The following is a 21272-nucleotide window of genomic DNA, read 5'->3' as shown; positions in this document are numbered from 1 at the left end:
ACAATCATTCAGAGCCGCTAACACCTCCCCTAGTAATACACGGAGGTTTTCCAGTTTAAATTTAAAATATCTGAATCCAGTCTGTTTGGATCAGAACCGTCACCCACAGAATGAAGTTCTCCGTCCTCATGTTCTGCCACCTGTGACGCAGTGTCTGACATGGCCCTAATATTATCAGCGCACTCTGTTCTCACCCCAGAGTGATCACGCTTACCTCTTAGTTCTGGTAATTTAGCCAAAACCTCAGTCATAACAGTAGCCATATCCTGTAATGTGATTTGTAATGGCCGCCCAGATGTACTCGGCGCTACAATATCACGCACCTCCCTCTGAGCGGGAGATGTAGGTACTGACACGTGAGGCGAGTTAGTCGGCATAACTCTCCCCTCGTTGTTTGGTGAAATTTGTTCAATTTGTACAGATTGACTTTTATTTAAAGTAGCATCAATACAGTTAGTACATAAATTTCTATTGGGCTCCACTTTGGCATTGCAACAAATGACACAGGTATCATCCTCTGAATCAGACATGTTTAACACACTAGCAAATAAACTTGCAACTTGGAAATACAATTCAATTAGAATAATATTAAAACGTACTGTGCCTTTAAGAAGCACAGAAGATCTATGACAGTTGAAAATTAATAAATTGAAACAGTTATAGCCTCAATCCTTGTAAACAACACAACTTTAGCAAAGGTTTAATCCCATTAGCAAAGATAACAAATTCTGAAAGCAGGAAACAAATTACAGAATAAACGTTTTTTATCTCAGTCAAACTATAATTCTCACAGCTCTGCTGAGAGAAATTACCTCCCTCAAAATAAGTTTTGAAGACCCCTGAGCTCTGTAGAGATGAACCGGATCATGCAGGGAATACAATGAGTTGCTGACTGAAATATTTGATGCGTAGTAAAAGCGCCAAAAACGGCCCCTCCCCCTCACACACAGCAGTGAGGGAGAACAGAAACTGTCAGAAAACAGATTAAGCAACTGCCAAGTGGAAAAATAGTGCCCAAACATTTATTCACTCAGTACCTCAGCAAATGAAAACGATTTTACATTCCAGCAAAAACGTTAAACATAATCTCTAGTTATTAAACAGCTTTATGTATTTCTTACAGTGTAATTCTAGTGAAGTACCATTCCCCAGAATACTGAAGTGTAAAGTATACATACATGACATTATATCGGTATGGCAGGATTTTCTCATCAATTCCATTGTCAGAAAATAAAAACTGCTACATACCTCTATGCAGATTCATCTGCCCGCTGTCCCCTGATCTGAAGTTTACCTCTCCTCAGATGGCCGAGAAACAGCAATATGATCTTAACTACTCCGGCTAAAATCATAACAAAAACTCTGGTAGATTATTCTTCAAACTCTGCCAGAGAGATAATAACACACTCCGGTGCTATTTTAAAATAACAAACTTTTGATTGAAGATATAAAACTAAGTATAATCACCATAGTCCTCTCACACATCCTATCTAGTCGTTGGGTGCAAGAGAATGACTGGGAGTGACGTAGAGGGGAGGAGCTATATGCAGCTCTGCTGGGTGAATCCTCTTGCACTTCCTGTTGGGGAGGAGTAATATCCCAGAAGTAATGATGACCCGTGGACTGATCACACTTAACAGAAGAAAAGTTGGTGACCGTCTGCATGACTAAACCATTCAGTCTAACACATGTTTGCAATCTGTGACTTACAGGGATATAATAATTAAAATGAATAGTTCACTTCCAGAGATAGACCTCTTTCAGTTGTTTGTTAATCCTTACCTTTACTTTGGTGGAATCCCCCCTCTCTGGAGAGTGATCCTCACGAAGAGTCAGACGCAGAGTCTTTATATGGTCCTAATACAAAGAAACAACAACAAAAAAAAAAAAAAAAAAAAAAAAAAAAAAAAATTTATATATATATATATATATATATATATATATATATATATATATATATATATATATATAATTATTTTTTAAAGAATAAATCAAAGTATTTTATATTCGCTACTCTTGATTATATCATTGTTTGAGAGGCAGCTATAAATATCTAGGAAATGGGCATATCTATCTATGTATACATATACATATACATATACATACATATATATATACATATACATAGATAGATATGCCCATTTCCTAGATATTTATAGCTGCCTCTCAAACAATGATATAATCAAGAGTAGCGAATATAAAATACTTTGATTTATTCTTTAAAAAATAATTTATATATATATATATATATATATATATATATATATCTATATCTATTTTTTAAAGCTTACTACCTAATCTTATATTAGAAGTGACTATATATTAAAAAGAGAGTGTTCTTATTTATTGTTTTAGACAACAATTACAATCGTGTCCGATTTAAATTTTTTCTAAATTCTTAGGATATAAACTCTACATGTGCCATTAAGGGTTTTTAAAAAGTAAACTGCACACTTTATTTTGTTTAAGTATAGGCACACCCCAAGCCTACTAACATATAACGTAATGCAAAATTATTCATTTCTGCATTTCAGTGATTACACATGATGTGGCATGCATTCGTATTTTACCTTCCTTTCATAATGAAAAATGCCTTTCTACTGTGTGATCTGTGGATGAGACTCTTAATAGTGCATTGACTGCTATGAATATTGATATACAAATACCACATTTATATTTATATATATATATATATATATATATATATATATATATATATATATATATATATATATATATATATATATATATATATATATATATATATATATATAATGCAAATAGACTGCACTCACTGGATTTGTGATAAATACAAATTTATTGTTTAAATCATAGTGACGTTTTAAACAATAAACTTGTATTATTTATCACAAATCCAGTGAGTGCAGTCTATTTGCATACTATTGAAATTTAACTTTGACTAAGCACCCTGGTTGATGACTTTGCAGCAGTGAGAGTGCAGATAACACTCATATATACACACATATATACATTCCCTGGTGGAGTTAGGGGGCAACCTTTCCTGGTATAAAGTGTTATCAAATTGTTGTTTCATTGAATTTCCTCTTCCCCTATTTCCCTTTTATTACAGAATATTTTATAATATGTTTAGCTTGTTGACTACTTTCTATTTAGATTTAAAAGAAAGATAATCCTTTTATTACCCATTCCCCAGTTTTGCATAACCAACAATTAATATACTTTTTACCGCTGTGATTACCATTAATCTAATTATCTTCTGACAGCCCCCTGATCACATTACTTTTTATTTATTATCTATTGAGTTGCATGTAGTACTGTGTTGTGCGTGCTCTTAAATAACTCCACGAGCGTGAGTACAATGTTAACTATATGGCCCACATGAACTAGCAGTCTCCTGCTGTGAAAAGCAAATAAAAAGCATGTGATAAGAGGTTGTCTGAGGTGGCTTAGAAACACTTAAACAACTTTCTAATTTACTTCTATCAAATTTTCTCTCTTTTGTTGAAAAGCAGAGACGTAAGCTCAGGAGCGTGCATGAGTCTGGAGCCCTATATGGCAGCACTATTTCCTGCCATGTAGGTCTACAGACACCTACCTAAGTACAACTTCAACAAAGAATACCATGGGAATAAAGCAAATTTGATAACAGGAAACTTAAAAAAAAAAAAAAATAATAATAAAAATAAATGGTATGTTCTGTCTGAATCACAAAAGAAAACAATTTGGGTTTCATATCCCTTTAACATTTGTGGACTGTTTTCATTGAACTCCTCTAGAGGTTTTACTATATATCACAATCCTGAAATGTTTTGATGTAGACTTTTTAACCCAGTCATGAAAGGGTTAAGAAAGAACATCGACAAATAGACAAATTGAAATCACGCGATTGTGCAAAAGACAGCGAGATTTCATTTATGGGATCGGGTCTGGGGGGTGTCCCTAAGACGCTAGCAATGCCCTCCAGACTGCGATCAAATCCTGCAAGCATAGTAGTCTTCAGGACAGCCGTTTGCGATGACGTTGTATTCCGTCATAACGGCTTTAAAGCCCAGTGCTGTTGTGACGGAATACAACGGCATTAAAAGATTAAAGGGACAGTTTACTCCAAAATTGTGATTGTTTAAAAAGATAGACAATCCCTTTATTATACATTCCCCAGTTTTGTATAACCAGCACAGTTATATTAATACACTTGACCTCTGTGATTATATTGTATCTAAGCATCTGCAGACTGCTCCCTTATCTCAGGGCTGTTTAAGACTTGCATTTCAGCCAATCAGTGCAGTCTCATTTGTAACTCCACAGGAGTGAGCACAGTGTTATCTATATGACACATTAACTAGCCCTGTCTTGTTATAAAAAGCTTATAAAATGGACTCAGATAAAGGCAGCCTGCAGGGGCTTAAAAAAAGGCAGGTGTTTAGATGTTATAAAGTATATTAATATAATAATGTTGATTATGCAAAGCTGGAGAACGGGTAGTAAACGCATTATCTATCTTTTTAAACAATAAACATTTTAGAGTAGACTGTCCCTTTAATTTTCCTTCTCCTCCTTGTTGTTATTGATTTGTTTATTCTGGAAGGTATCATTCGTATGTATATCACACACACGTGAACGTTTAAATGTATTGCTCTGTTATAAAATTAATAGAAATATTACACACACAAAATAATAATAATAATAATAATAATAATAATAATAACAACTACTAAAAGTTGTTTACCAAAGTTTCAACACTTCAATAAACACAGCTGCTCCAGATAGACGTCTCTATCCCCACATCTTAGAGTTCTGCTCCATTTAAGGTGAACCAAAACAAAGACTTTCCCTGTGTACACTAACCGGTCACCTTTCCCAGGCATCTCACACCAAATACTGATAAGCACCTCCCTTACAAATAGGAAGATGACAAACAAGTAAAAAACAAACACAGAGAGGAACATGAGCCCTCCACAAAAACAGAGCAGCCCTAAATCCCATACTTACATAGGAAAACTCCCTAAATAATAAGCAGAACTGCATTATCACTTATGTGAAATACCAACCCAGGGCCTTTCTCCCAATAATATGAAACCCAAACATTTTCTTTCATGAATCAGATAAAGAATAGAATTTTAAAACAAAATTCCAATTGATTTATTTTCTCTAATTTGCCTAAAGGGATAGTACACTGTAAAACATTTTTTATATTAATGAATTTTCAATGATTTGTTATACAAGCTGCAGAGTATAAGATTTATGAGAAATTGCATTTTCAGGTTTGTGTATATGAAGTAGCTGGTTTTGTGCTTTTAAACCACAGCCTATTACAATGGGTTGAGTTTCAGGTGTTATCAGATCTCATATCACTTTGTGTACACACAGTTGCTTCCTTATCTTATATCTGTCTGGAAAACCAACGCTCAAGACAGAACAATGCAATGGAAAATTATAATTTATCAGCTGGCTGTGTTTACTTAGGCTATTCAATAGCTGAGACTCCAGTATACAAACTTTTACTATAGGTGGGGATACCACAGGCTAAATCAGCTATTTTAAATGCCAAAAAGGGGTAAAGGAGCTACTTGTAAACAATTAAATACACCCCAGCAGGTAAAATGGATCACTGTGAACAATTTAAAGGGGAGAACATTTTTGGGTTAACAGTCACTTTATTTCTTTAGGTATCATTTGAAGAAACAGCAATGCACATGGGTAAGCCAATAACATGAGGCATCTATGCACAGCCACCAATCAGCAGCTCCTGAGCCTATTTAGATATACTTTTCAACAAAGGATATCTAGAGAATGAAGCAAATTGGAGAGTTGTTTAAAAATTGCAAGCTCTTTCTGAATTATGAAAGAAAAAAAAAATATTGTGTTAAAAAAAAATATGTATCTTTTAAATGTGCAGCTAACAGGAAGTGCATGTCAGTAAAACTGGGCCATAAAGGGACAGTCTAGTATAAATGAAACTTTCATTATTCAGATAGGACTTCTAATTTTAATCAACTTTCCAATTTACTTTTATCATCAAATTTGCTTTTTTCTCTTGGTATTCTTAGTTTAAACTAAACATAGGTAGGCTCATATGCTAATTTCTAAGCCTTTGAGGGCTGCCTCTTATCACATGCTTTTTAAATCTCTTTTCAACACAAAGAGACAGAAAGTACATGTGGGCTATATAGATAACACTATGTTCAGGCACAGGGGGTTATTTAAGATCTAGCACAAACAATGTTAAATTTAAGACAATAGATAATAAACAGTCACAGTCATGTGATCAGGGGGCTGGAAGAAGGTTCCTAGATACAAGGTAATCACAGAGGTAAAAAGTATATTAATATAACTGTGTTGGTTATACAAAACTGGGGAATGAGTAATAAAGAAATTATTTATCTTTTAAAACAATAACAGTTCTATGGTACACTGTCCCTTTAAAGTTTAGGTCAAATTCACTCAACTGCCCCACGGTATCGGATAAACTTTGCAAAATGAGGGTGGGTTTAATTGTTCAAATTTTTTAGATTTCATTATTTTTTTTAAATCTTTACCTTTTGAGCGCTCCGACGATAAGCGCATCTCTCCCACCCGGCACTTTGTCAAATTGATTGACATATGAATATTCTTAAAAGAACGAATCATTGTTCTTTTAAAAATCTTCATCCGTCAATCAATTTGACAAAATGCCGGTCAGGAGAGATGCGCTTATCGTCGGAGCGCTCAAAAGGTAAAGATTTAAAAAGAAAAAAAAATAATAATTATATCTATAAAGATTGATTAATTAAACCCACCCTCAAAGTTTATCCGATGCCGTGAGGCAGTTGAGTGAAGTTGACCTTCACTTTAAAGGGACATTATACAGCAATTTCCATATAACTGCATGTAATAGACACTACTATAAAGAAGAATATATACAAATACTGATCTAAAAACCTTTTTAAAAAACGTAGGTAAACAAAAAGAGCAGACACTCCCCCCCTACCCTATATGAAAAGGCAGATAACATAAACAGGAGCCTGCAAACACGTGTATACATCTGGCACTGTGGGGCTTGGTTATTAAAAATAAGCAAAACTATACATTTTTATAAAAACACGCCAGATGGGCTATATAAATGGATTATCTACAAAACATTTATGCAAAGAACAATCTAGTGTATAATGTCCCTTTAAGGCCTTAATGCTCATTTTTTTTTTTTGAGACAATCTCCTACTGCTTTACTGGTGAACAGTGACCGGTATCACAGGTATACAAACAAAACATGTTTTTCCCCTCAATACATTTTTATAATAATAAAAAAAACACTGTGAAACATTTTAAAATGCCCTCTTTTAGACACAATAAAGAGAAAAACATTTTTTTGTCCCTTTAACCCCTTAGTGATCACAGCACTTTTCCATTTTCTTACCGTTAAGGACCAGGGCTATTTTTACATTTTTGTGGTGTTTGTGTTTAGCTGTAATTTTCCTCTTACTCATTTACTGTACCCATACAAATTATATACTGTTTTTCTCGCAATTAAATGGAGTTTCTAAAGATACCATTATTTTCATCATATCATATAATTTACTATATTTTTTTTTATAAAATAGGATGTAAAAAATAGAACACTTTTTCTAACTTTGACCCCCAAAAACTGTTACACATCTACAACCACCAAAAACACCCATGATAAATAGTTTCTAAATGTTTTCCTGAGTTTAGAAATACCAAATGTTTACATGTTCTTTGCAAGCTATAGGGCAATAAGTACAAGTAGCACATTTTTCCCCCCCAAAATTAGCGATAGTTACAGTTTAACACTGATATCTGTCAGGAATCCCTGAATAAGCCTTCACATGTTTATTTTTATTTTTTTTAGTAGACAGCCCAAAGTATTGATCTAGGCCCATTGTGGTATATTTCATGCCACCATTTCATTGCCAAATGCGATCAAATAAAAAAAAAAAAATCATTCACTTTATTCCCCAACTAACTTTAGGATTCTCACTGAAATTATTTACAAACAGCTTGTGCAATTATGGCACAAATTGTTGCAAATGCTTCTCTGGGATCCCCTTTGTTCAGAAATAGCAGACATATATGGCTTTGGCATTGCTTTTTGGTAACTAGAAGGCAGCTAAATGCCGCTGCGCACCACACTTGTATTATGCCCAGCAGTGAAGGGGTTAATTATTTAGGCAGCTTGTAGGGTTAATTTTAGCTTAAGTGTAGAAATCAGCCTACCACCTGACACATCCTACCCCTGATCCCTCCCTGACCCCTCTCAAACAGCTCTCTTCCCTCCCCCACAATTGACACCGCCATCTTAAGTACTGGCAGAAAGTCTGCTTATATATATATATATATATATATATATATATATATATATATATATATATATATATATATATATATATATATATATATATATATATATATATATATATATACACACACACACATACAGTTTCTGCAGGGTAGGTTCCCCCCAACCTCCCCCACAAAAAACAGCTCTCTTAAGCTCCCCCCTCTTCCTATTTGTTGCCATCTTAGGTACTGGCAGCTGTCGGCCAGTGCCTAGTTTCTGATCAAATTTGCTCATTTTTTAACTTAATTTTTTATAAACCCATTTTCAATAGTGTAGCTGCCCACCTCAATATCCTACCCCCTCCAAGATCCCTTTCCCAACAATTATTCCCCCCTCCCTCCTTCCCTTGCGATTGTTTGCACACTGCAATGTGTAGCCTACCTTGACGCACTCCCAGAACAGTGGCCGGAACTACTCCAGCGATGGGCTGCCCACCCGCCTCCCTGCTATGGCTCCCACCCACCAACGCTGGCAGATGCAGAGAGGGCCACAGAGTGGATCTCTCTGCATCGGTGAGTAAAAAAAAAAAAAAAAAAAAAAAGGCATCACTGCAATACCCTGAAAGCGATCAAGATCGCTTCCAGCGCTTGAAACCCCAGAGGACGTGTCAGGCAAGTCCTTGGTCATTAACTGACACTTTTTGTAGCACACGCAAAATTTTTGGAACCAAAGGGGGAAAAAATAAATAAAAAAAAAAATCAAATAATGAGATGTCTTCCAATAAGATTGTGAGGCAACAGATGTCAAGTCATTCTGCAAGATAGTGTAACACTTAAAGGGACAGTATACTGTAAAATTGTTTTAACCTTAATGTATTTTCTATGGCTTGTTATATCAGCTGCAGAGTATAAAATTTATCAAAAATTGCATTTTCAATGAATTAGCTGGTGTTGTGCTTTTAAACCACAGCGTATTGAAATGAGGGGTCAGTTACTAGTGGTGTCCTGCACTGGTCAGTTCTTGGGCCTGTTTTGTTTCATAAGCGATATTGGAAGTGGGCTTTCAGGGGAAGGTTTGCTTGTTTGCCGATGATACAAAGATTTGTAAAAGAGCTGATGTTCCAGGAGAGGTTGATCAAATGAACAGTGATATTTAATATTACCACAAGCAAAATTATGCATATAGGATCCAAAAACTCAAAGGCCTGTAACTAAAGAGGAACGGGACTTAGAAATTATTATTATTTCAGATGATTTCAAAATTTGGTACACAATGCAGCCAATAAGGCCAGTCAAATACTTGGTTGCATTGAGAGACGTATTAGTAGCAGAAATAGAAAGGTTCTTATGCCACTTTACAGATCATTAGTTAGGCCAAATCTGGAGACCATATCTTCAGAAAGACATAAATAAACTAGAAACTGACCAAAGGAGGGCTACTAAATAGGTACATAGTCTAAAATTTAAAAACGTACAAAGAAAGACACTATGGCCTAAATAGGTTTAGAGGAGAGAATGGAAGTAGGCGACATGATAGAAACCTTCAAATATATGAAGGTACTTAATAAAGCGAAAGCTTAAAGTAATTTCCACAAAAAACAAATGCCAAAACAAGGGGTCACAATCTTAAGTTAGAGGCTAACATATTCAGGAGAAATGTGAGGAAGCATTTTTTTTTTTTTTTTTACAGAAAGGGTGGTGGATTCATGGAATAAACTTCCAATTGAGGTGGTAAACACAAAGACTATAAAGGAATTAAAATATGCCTGGGACATGCATAAGCTATCCAAAGAAAAAAAGTAACATGCAATATGGGTAGACTTGATGGGCCTTTTTGGTTCTTATCTACCGTCAAATTCTATGTTTCTATATGTGTTGAGCTTGCAGGTTATATCAGATCTAATTACGTTATCACTTTATGTACACACATGTGCTTCCTTATCTTATATGTGTTATAAGCTCAATACTTAAAGAGAACAATGGAATGGACATTTAACAGTTTATTACTCAACTATCCTGCACCCCACTGGGAGTGTAATATCTCCTGCTGGCTGTGTTTACTTAGGATTGTCAAAAGCCTTGACTCCAGTATAGAAACTTTCAGTGTAAGTTGGGATTCCACAGGCTAAAATCAGCTATTTCAAATGACGAAATAAGGGTAAACTAGCTACTTGTAAGCAATTCAATACACTTCAGCAGGTAAAAATGGATCATTGGGAACCATTTAAAAAAAAAAAAATTTTGATTCTCTTCTCTATATCAAACTATGGGCAACCATTTAAAACAGTGAAAGGGAGGTCAAATATCAAACTGTACAGGTCTCTGTTAGGGTCCTAACTAAAGCTGCCACCAGCCACTTAAAAATTCAGACCAATCTAGTAAATTACTAAGGTTCAGAAAAATGTACATAATGAAGGATGAATCTAGGGTGAAACAAAGTATGTGAGAATCTAATTTGAAATAGATTAGAATTTAAAATCAGTCATATCAGATTTAGTTTAAAAGTTATGATGCATAATTATTTATGCCAATTAGTACAGGCAGTATTGTTTCCCAAAAAAGGTGACACCCCTAGTAATAACCCCATCTCACCCTGCAACATTACAAGCATGAAATACCAACACCCTCTTTAAGTAAAACTTATTAAAATCAGTATATATCACTTATTAAAATCAATTATAACCAGTAAGAATGGTTATATCTGATTTTGTTATGTGATATTTATCTAAATATTTACTATAATTGCGATTGTAATGTCTGTCGCCGTCAGCAGTTGCACACGCATCCTCAAAAGGAATGTTGGCAGTGCGAGGCAGCCAACAAAATGTTGTCTGCGCGCGCAGCCAAAATAATTCACCTTGATGCAGCGAAGCTGCGTCCAGGTGGATTCCGAAAATTATTAGCCCCTAAATCCGCAAACCGCAACATCGCAAACTACCTAATACATATATTAACCCCTAAACACATTAAACCTAATTTACCTACACCGCAAAAAACTAATTTAAATGATTAAGCCCCCTAACCTAACACCCCCTAAATTAACCCCTTAATTACAATAAAAAATTACATTAATCTAATTACAAAAAATACACATCCAAAATAAAAAAATTAAACAATGCCTATGAAAATAAAAAAGCCCCCCCAAAATAAAAACACCCCCTAATCTAATGCTAAACTACCAATTGCCCTTAAAAGGGCTTTTTGTAGGGCATTGCCCTAAGTTAAACAGCTCTTTAACATTAAAAATAAACAAAGTCCCCCCCAAACAGTAAAACCCCCCACCCATCAAACCCCCCCAAAAAAAATTAACACCAAAAAAACCTAAACTACCCATTGCCCTGAAAAGGGCATTTGTATGGGCATTGCCCTTAAAAGGGCATTCAGCTCTTTTTCAAAAAAAACCTAAGTTAAAAAAATAAAATAAAAACTAACACTAAAGCCCCAAATAGATACTTACGGTTCCTGAAGTCCGGCAGAGGTCTTCTTCCAGGCGGTCCATTATCTTCATCCACAGCGAAGGCGGCGCGGAGGTCCGGAGTGGTCTTCCCAGATGTGGCGCTCCTCTGCGGCGGTGGTCCTTGGCGAAGGCGTGGAGGTTCCTCTTAATACGATAGTCCGCTGCGCACTGAAGAAAGCATTCAAGGTACCCCATATTTATTGGGGCACCTTGAATTCCTATTTGCTGAAATTTTCTAAATCAGCCAATAGGATGAGAGCTATTGAAATCTTATTGGCTGATTTGAACAGCCAATAGGATTTAAGTAGCTCTAATCCTATTGGCTGTTTTGAAAAATTCAGCCAATAGGAATGCAAAGTACCCCAAATTGATTGCGGTACCTTACATTCTTTCCTCAGTATACCACGGACGATCGGATGAACAGGAGCCTCCATGACGCCGAGGATCGCCGCCGCCGTCGAGGATCACTACATCTGGGAAAACCGATCCGGACCTCTGCTCAGCGCCGCCTTCACTGTGGATGAAGATGATGGACCAGCCTGGAAGAAGACCTTCTCTGCCGGACTTCTGAAACCGTGAGTACCTATTTGGAGTTTTAGTGTTAGGTTTTTTTTTTTTTGGCACTTTGAAAAAGAGCTGAATGCCCTTTTAAGGGCAATGCCCATACAAATGCCCTTTTCAGGGCAATGGGTAGATTGTCATTTTTATTTTGGAGGGGTTTGGTGGGTGGGGGACTTTGGGGTTTATTTTTAATGTAAAAAAGAGCTGTTTAACTTAGGGCAATGCCCCACAAAAAGCCCTTTTAAGGGCTATTGGTAGTTTAGCATTAGTTTAGGGGGCTTTTTTAATTTTCATAGGGATTCATGTTTATTTTTGGATAATGTGTTTAATTTTTTTCTGTATTTCTATTTTTTGTAGCTTGGGGGGTTGTATTTACAACATATAGATTGCCCTCTGGGCAGGCTTACTAACTAGTAAATAGATATTAGAAAATATTTTAACTTATCTTTAACAAAAGGCTAAAGTATATGTAGGGAATGGTTGTTTTGTTGGTGTTGCTTTCTTTCTTCTGTGGAACCTTTTTGTGATGTCATCAAATATGTAAATAAGTACACACTAGGTCTGACTTTTGGGGTCCACAAAAAAATGGAAATGTGGGGGGCACGCAATAACTCTCCTGTCAATGGCAAAGACTGAAAGTTTTCCCTTAATAAAGAAAGGGTCCCTTCTACTTAACGCATAGCCCAGGAAGTAAATTAAAGTCATTAAAGGGACTAAAAAGTCAAAGTTTTACGATTCAGATAAAACAACTTTTCCAATATACTTCCTTTATAAAAATATGCACAATCTTTTTAAACACAAACTTTCTGAATGTTCCCGCTCCTACTGAGCATGTGCAGCAGTGCACAGTATATATGTATATGTATTTTGTGATTGGCTGATGGCTGTCACATGATTAACTTTGAAATTTGCCAGAAAATATTCTACTACTCATTTCAAATTCAAAGTAAGTGCTATTGTATTGTCTTTTTTTTTTTTGTTTGTCAGTTAGTCAATTCTACTGTATTTAGTGCTGTACCGTCACCTCCTTTACTGCAAATAAACATAACTGTGACACTATTCACAGCTAAACGCTTATGAAGTCATTACGTCACTGTGATAACACTCATAAAACATAATTCTTGTAATGAGCTAGTAACCACCAAGCACCTATAAATAAATACAATAGTGAAATGCATTTAATCTTCTGTTCTTTGCCATGTTGTAGTGTAATAAAATAACACGATAGACGTGGTATATAATTACCCAGATATAAACCACAACTAAATATTTAACATGTTTAAACAAACCTCTTTCTTATGCATGAATGTCCCTTTTAATTTTATGGGATTTAGTGATGTGCATTGTATACTACCGCACATACATACATGTTAGTTTACAGTATTTACGTCTTTACCTCATTGTTTATTCCACAGTACTTGTATCTTTACCTCATTGGTTATTCTACTGAATTTGCATTTTTATCTCGTATTACAATTTTTGGGTGTTGTGTATTTCTAAATAAATGCCAAGGGTGTTTAAAGGAGAAACAAAAACATTCAAATTCAGAAAGGTCAGGGTAATGCAGTGTTTGCTACTAGTCACATAATTTATGTTCTCAGCTTTCTTAAAGGGAGAGACTATCATATTACACAGTGCACACATTTTAGAGCAGCCTTGAAGTCACAGTGATAAACAACTGCAGGGTACTCATATACCTGGATCTGTGCTGGAGACAGGAGAGCTGGTTACCATTAGATCAGGACCTCATATCTTTCTGTAATCGTTTCTTCAGCCATCTGTACTAGTGATTGAGCCCCAGGGAAAAAGCAGAACTAAGAATGTGTGCCATAGTTTGTGGCCTCAGGTAAAGGCAGATATAAAAATTTGAGTTTTGGGTGGGAAAAAGCTCAAAAGAACCCCTTAAAGGGGAGAACAGAATTTTGAGGGTACCCAGCAGCCTTACCTAAATCCCCTATGCCACTGAACATTTTTGTGAAGTATATTATTTGTTAAATAACCATAAATGTATATATGTGACCCTTAATCTGAAATATTGACCTAGATCCCCCATGTGTTAGGAAGTTGGCCAGCCCTGGCTTACAATATGTACTTATGTATGAAATATTCTTAGTAAATGTTGCATTCCAAATAAAGTAGTATTAAAAGGGACATTAAACATCAAGTCCCAAATTACAAGTGGTATAACGCTCCGGGCTCGAGCGTTATTTGCGCTAGAAGTAAGCTTTTTGTGCTTGTCGGGTTGCACTCATATTAGGAGTTAAATGTAAACTGTTTTCGCTTGCGCTAACCCGACAATCGCAAAAAGCCAAACTTAGAATATCATGTGTGCGTTCACGTATTCCCCCATAGAAGTCAACTGAGCAAAAAAAAAGTGGGGAAAAAATCCCAAAAGACTAAACACCCCGCCCTCACGCAAACCTGACATGAAAATATTAATATTTCACATTAAAGGATATGTTCTATTTATTAATAAACACATCATTCTACATACATCTGATGGTTTTTACACACACGGGAATATCTATTTACAAATACATATTCTGCTTTGTGCAGAACATTGGAATGTGAAATATTTACAGTACATATTGCATAAAAATTATGATTTTTCATATTTCATCTAACTGTAAAGGGCTCCAATGCATGTATATGTGTGTGATTATATATATATATATATATATATATATATATATATATATATAAAAAATCAATGTAAATATTTGCATAGGAAATTAGTACATCTAAGCAAGTATCCCCGCTTGCCCCCAGAAATTCTTAATATGCAATGTTTCCAATGCACACGAGAATTGTGGGTAAGATATGCAAATTAGGTATGCCATGAAAATAGCTTTTCCAATGCAGCAATCAGAAATCTATCTCCTACTGATGAGTTCTAAAAAGAACGAAACAGGCTTGTATAGTGAGTGATTTCTGGTTTGCTGTCATATTCCTGTTTAAAAGGATCGCTGTGTTAAAACAGTATTTTGAAGCAAAAAAACTGAGAATTTGCATACCTAATTTGCATATCTTACCCACAATTCTCGTGTGCATTGGAAACATTGCATATTAAGAATTTCTGGGGGCAAGCGGGGATACTTGCTTAGATGTACTAATTTCCTATGCAAATATTTACATTGATTTAATTTTGAGACATGGAGGATTTTAATTTCAGTTTTTTATCTCCCCCCCCCATAATTTTAATATATATATATATATATATATATATATATATATATATATATATATATATATATATATATATATATATATATATATATTTATTTTTTTTTTTTTCTGATATTAGGTTATTACTACTATTTCTAATACTGCCCCACACAGTTTTCAAAATAACAAATAAAGTAATTGTATGGGCTTTTGCAGTATACTCAAAGTAACACTGCACTTCTCAGGTCAATATTCTCAAATGATAGGGGGATATATAACAGAAAACAAGGTATCTATAATACATGAAGAATTAATCCCCATATTCTGGTCAGTATAAAATATGCCTTGCCTGAAAAAGATGATTGTTAAAAGTTTGTCTATAGTAAAGGTGTTTCTACACTTTAATGTCTTAGCTTTTTTTAGCAACCTTAGCTTGTACTCTATCAATAGCTGCACAGTGGAGATGGCAGAAGGTATCATATTTACTTATTCCTACTTTTCTTATTTATCATTCTCCTTGTCCTGCTGAAGCATAGGATATGTAAAAAAAAAACACTACCGTGTAAAGGTATGGCTGTTAGTGCCTTTAGGAAGTAGGGGTGCTACAGTAATAAATGTGCCACCTCCATAGTAACTGCAAAACAATTGTGTGTAAGAGAGTTTGTGTGTGTTAGTGAGAATATGAGAGAGTGAGCAATAGGATGCAAGTGTGAGAATATATGTGAGAGAGACTGTGTGACAATGTTTAAGAGTGTGTAAGAGAGAGCTTGTGTGAGAGTGTGTGTGTGGTCATGGGACCACTAACTCTTGGGCAAGCAACTTTTTCAACACACATACACACACCTTTAGACATGTATATGTATGTAACCATGTTAAAGCCTTTGCCTGCCTTTATAAAAAGTTTTCATTTTAGTGAATATTTTTTATTATTAGATAGTGTTATTATGAGTGTAACTTTACTTTTGTAAAGTATTTTTGATGTGTCGTGTGCAACTTTTTAGTCTTGCAAAACAGTTAACCAGAACTCTGAAGTCACGGTAATCATTCTAGCGCAAATTGCATTTACTTTCAACTCATAATACCGGTGGTAAACTCGACAAGTGCGAACACCCGCGATAAACCCCTTATTGGTTGCGCACACGTTTGTGCTCCACTCGTAATCTGGCCCAGAATAAATGCTGCATAGAGTAATACATAAAAAAAAAAACTCTCAAATTATAGTAAACAATAGCATTTTAATAGCACTTTTGTTTACTAAGTAAACATAGTGTTCTGAAAACATTAACATGCCAGTCTGCAATTAACTATACTGCCATTCTGTGTAATATTTTATGGTTATCATACAAAAATATTTCTATTGTTAGCCCCAAGCACCTTTTACCTTTGGACCAAACAGATAGTTCAGTTTATGGACTAGTTACTTAATAAAGTGAACTCTGACACATATGAGACAATCAGTGAGTTTACTTTAAAAAATGTACAGTATCCAGTAAACTCCTTAGAAGTTGCAACATAACAAAAATCATAAACCACACAAACTATCAATATCATCAGCACTAACAGATCCAGAATCAATAAGGAAATCAATAAAAAAGGTCCAAAATTATACAGAGTTGCAAAATCAGCAGGAAAAATATCCTCCTCCACAACCCTGAATCATGTTACAGATTCGATATTGAATAGGAGGTAGGAAACAGCACCACATTTCTAACACACAGAAGGTTTACCAACCAAGCCTGCTAATCCACATATGATCCAAACCTCCAGTGGATAAAATGTAAAAGGACCTTTATTAGATTATCATGCACAGGGTCCAACAAAGAAAAAGCAATGCTTTGGGCTTAATACTAGCCTAGAAGCATGAATAAGGGCTAGAATTAAGCCTGAAACATTGCTTTTTCTTTGTTGGACCCTGTACATGATAATTTAATAAATATTCTTTAACATTTTATCTGCTGGAGGTTTAGATTATTTATGTTACATATTGCAATAAATCCAGAATGATTATTCCAAGCATATCTACGCTGGTAAACTAGTTTAATAAGTCCCATATTGTTGTTATTATTACAGTGTTTTTTTGTAATGCACAGATTTCGCAGCAGTTTAAACAGAGAAATAAAGACAAGACAGGAATAGGTAGTCTGAGGGCCTGATATTGAAAACCTCGCTGCTCAGGTGCGACGAGGCCCTGTAGAAAAAAATAAAAATGTAGAAACACAAATTTTATCTTGGGAAATGTTTAAGTTGCTATGTACTCTTCTTTATGTGAAACAGAGTCTCCTACATTACAATACAAGGTCTAAACAAAATTCAAAGAGTTTTGTGCAATTCTCTCAATGCGACAAGGTTTTGAATATCAGGCCCTCAGACAGAAGGACTAGAGCGGGGTGCACAAGTGGTTTTATTTTAGGTTTCACTAACTGTGGGACTGGTAGAGCACTACACTAATTCTAAAGATAACATTACATAATAAAATTACACGATATTCACATTTTTTGTTCAGTTACATAGAAAGTTAGTAACTTTTAATCAACTTTGCGTTTTAATTAACTGTGTCACACAAAGCCCCCTGGAAGGTAGGATGTGGCCTACTGATCCTAGTCTGGGTAGCCCTTTATTTTTGAGGGCCCTGCTCCCTAGGGAGCTTACAAATTAAAGGGACACTGAACCCAAATTTTTTCTCTTTCATGATTCAGATAGAGCATGCAATTTTAAGCAACTTTCTAATTTACTCCTATTATCAAATTTTCTTCATTCTCTTGATATCTTTATTTGAAATGCAAGAATGTAAGTTTGGATGCCGGCCCATTTTTGGTGAACAACCTAGGTTGTCCTTGCTAATTGGTGGATAAATTCATCCACCAATAAAAAAGTGCTGTCCAGAGTTCTGAACCCCCCCCAAAAAAAAAGCTTAGATGCCTTATTTTTCACATAAAGATAGCAAGAGAACAAAGAAAAATTGATAATAGGAGTACATTAGAAAGTTGCTTAAAATTGCACGCTCTATCTGAATCACAAAAGAAAAAAATTTGGGTTCAGTGTCCCTTTAAACAAATGTGAGTGACTATTTAGCTGTCATTTTTTTGTGTGGCTCCAGTAAGAGGTAGAACCCATTATAAACAGCTCCTGACTAATAGTAGCTGACAATTTGTTTCAGGTTTAAAAGGACAATAAACACATTGAGATTTTTAAATATAAATGTTTTAGTTATTTGCAGCTAACACAACTTTGCAATATACGCTCATTATTTATTTTGTCCCTTTCATGTAATTTTGCTCTGAAAATGGAGGCTACTCAGAGCTGGGCATGATGTACACTGCAGACTTCTCTGAGCGAACACTGATACAAATCATCCTCTAATTCACTTTAGCAGATAACAACTGCTAATCAATGCACTTTATACTAACATTATGGCTGTGGTTAAACTTATCAGATTAAGCCACAATTGTGGCTATGTTTATTCTATATTTGTGTAATGTGGCAGGATCTATATAGGAAATAACAGCACATGAAACATGCTGCCTCACAGTACACAATAGCAAGAATGCACATGCATGCAGAAGGGGAGTAAGGAGTTAAATGCCTCATTCCCCACAGGAATCCAGACATTCCTATCCCTCTGGAGCTGCATAGAGTCAGGTCTTTGTCTGTGCTAGTCACTCTCTTGCAATCTCCCTATAAAAAGGTTCCTGTAGTAAAAAAGTGTTATGCATTTAATTATACTGTAAAACTGGGATATAAAACTGTGGTTTATCCTGGGAATACACCACACCTTGCAGAGCTACACAAACCATAAAAAAAAAAAAAAAAAAAAAAAAAAAAAAAAAAAAAAAACACAACAACAAGTAAAAAACTAATGGGATACTCAGACATATTCTATAAAGCACAATTAATTCCAGGATCTTTCAATGCTGCGGGTTTCTGTGTGTAAATTGCAACCCCCGTGGAACAGTGCTCTCACGCATTTACTGTGTGTGAGAATACAAGGGAGATACCTTAAAGGGACATAATACTCATATGCTAAATCACCTGAAAGTGATGCAGCAGAACTGTAAAAAGTGGACATGAAAATATCACCTAAGCATCTCTATGTAAAAATAGAAGATATTTTACCTCACAATTTACTCAGCTCACCAAATTAAGTGCTCTGTGAACATTACACTTCAAAATTGCCAATTAGCATTAGGACTGATGTCATGCATTACTTTGATCTCATGAGATTTCACTGAAATCTTTTAAACCTTCATTGTAAACTTCCTTAAACTGAAAAGGAAAATAACATGACAGTGCCTGTACATGCCAGATGCACACTCCTTTGCAAGACCTGGGACTAGCATCCTGATTGGCTGCTTAAAGTCTCTTTACAGTGGGGTGTGAATACTTAGGAAATTTTGAGGTAAAATATGTTCCTTTTTTTTTTTTTTACATAGAGATGTTCAATTGATATTTTCTAGTCAGATTTTTACAGCAATGCTGCATCACTTTCAAGTGCTTCAACATTTGGAAGTCCCATCCTGCTTTAGCATCTCACATACACACAGTATATAAACAAACACACTGTATATAGACAAACATTTCAAAACAATTCCAGTGTCACCTTGCATCAGACTGGTCACATCTGAGAATGTCACTTACACACTGCTGCAGATCATTCCAGGAGGGTTAGAGACTTAGTACATACAAAACTAGAAGGAGAGAATGGCCATATAATACACTTAAATGAAACTCAAAAAATAGTAAATTGACTGATATATTCCACTGAGGGTTGGGACCAAGGCTAATTTCCATCACCTATACGCACTATATTTTTTTCAGCATACGTCGCTCATGTACATTTGTAGTAAAATTTGCTTTTATAACAAACATTTGATTAATAACACGCAATAGATACCACACAGCAGTATCTGACAATGGTAAACCAGGTTTGTGCATAATGACAAATCCACCTCTGACTAGAACACAAAACTAAGTGAAAAGTGGGCAGCTTTGACCTAGAGAAACGATGTCCCTATAGGAGAAACAACAGCAACCTGTCATAATACACATTAATATTGTGTAGACAGACACATTACGCTAAGCTCAGATGTTTGTGTGTGTAAGTATATATATATATATATATATATATATATATATATATATATATATATATATATATATATATATACACAAACGTACGTTTCCTATCGCATATATACAGAGATATAACTGACCGGCTCCGGCTCCGCGTTTAGTTGCTGTATGGTGCACAGATTGTTCATTCTCACTGCAGTTCCTCTTTCCGCAGTTTGATCAGTCCCCATAAACACACACGACACGACTGACGAGGAGGGGACTTTGAGTTTTAAACGTAAGTCGGGGCCAGCTAATTTGTCCCGCCCTCTTTTCCTGTGATTTGCTCTTTGCAGGCCCGGGAGGTGTAAACAGGAAGCAGGGGCGGAAAGATTGTTCTGAGTAGTGTAATGTGCTACAAATGATTTCAATAAATGATCTCGTGTAGCAGATCAGACTCCCAGTCATAGCAACAATGCAATATCGTTTTATTGCCATGATGTTTTTTTTAAATAAATTCTCAACATAAAAGGTTCATTATAATTGTATTTGCGCAGAATGTTCTAACCTAGAAAATACTCTACTATTACTTAACCTGAGAGTGTACACAGGATCTGTTTAAAATAATTTTGCATAGACAGATTTGGTACAATAAGCTATTTACAAACATGGGGCAATTACAATCCATAAAACTGGTGTTTTTCAAATGACTTGTTTATCTTATTATCTCATAAAATACCATTAAAAGCCCATCACTAAGGGTAATTCAATAATCATAAATCAA

General features: G+C 35.2%; 1 protein-coding gene across 2 annotated transcripts in view; it reads right to left on the bottom strand.

Annotated features, from left to right (window-relative positions):
- The window catches only part of TUFT1 (tuftelin 1), a 60904-nt gene extending 40124 nt beyond the window's left edge, over positions 1-20780 (bottom strand). For both annotated transcript variants that reach the window (XM_053704043.1, XM_053704051.1), the window contains exons 1-2: positions 20650-20780; positions 1783-1857 (exon numbers count right to left, since the gene is read on the bottom strand). In XM_053704043.1, the coding sequence (XP_053560018.1) occupies positions 1783-1857; positions 20650-20739 (165 nt within the window). In that variant the 5' untranslated portion in view covers positions 20740-20780. The remainder of the gene's footprint in view (positions 1-1782; positions 1858-20649) is intronic.
- Between the last annotated feature and the right edge of the window lie 492 nt (positions 20781-21272).

Source organism: Bombina bombina, chromosome 1 (genome assembly GCF_027579735.1).
Source record: "Bombina bombina isolate aBomBom1 chromosome 1, aBomBom1.pri, whole genome shotgun sequence".
In the NCBI taxonomy this organism is placed as follows: Eukaryota; Metazoa; Chordata; class Amphibia; order Anura; family Bombinatoridae; genus Bombina; species Bombina bombina.
Note: the sequence above shows the minus strand (reverse complement) of the source record. Positions and strands in the feature narration are given on the sequence as shown.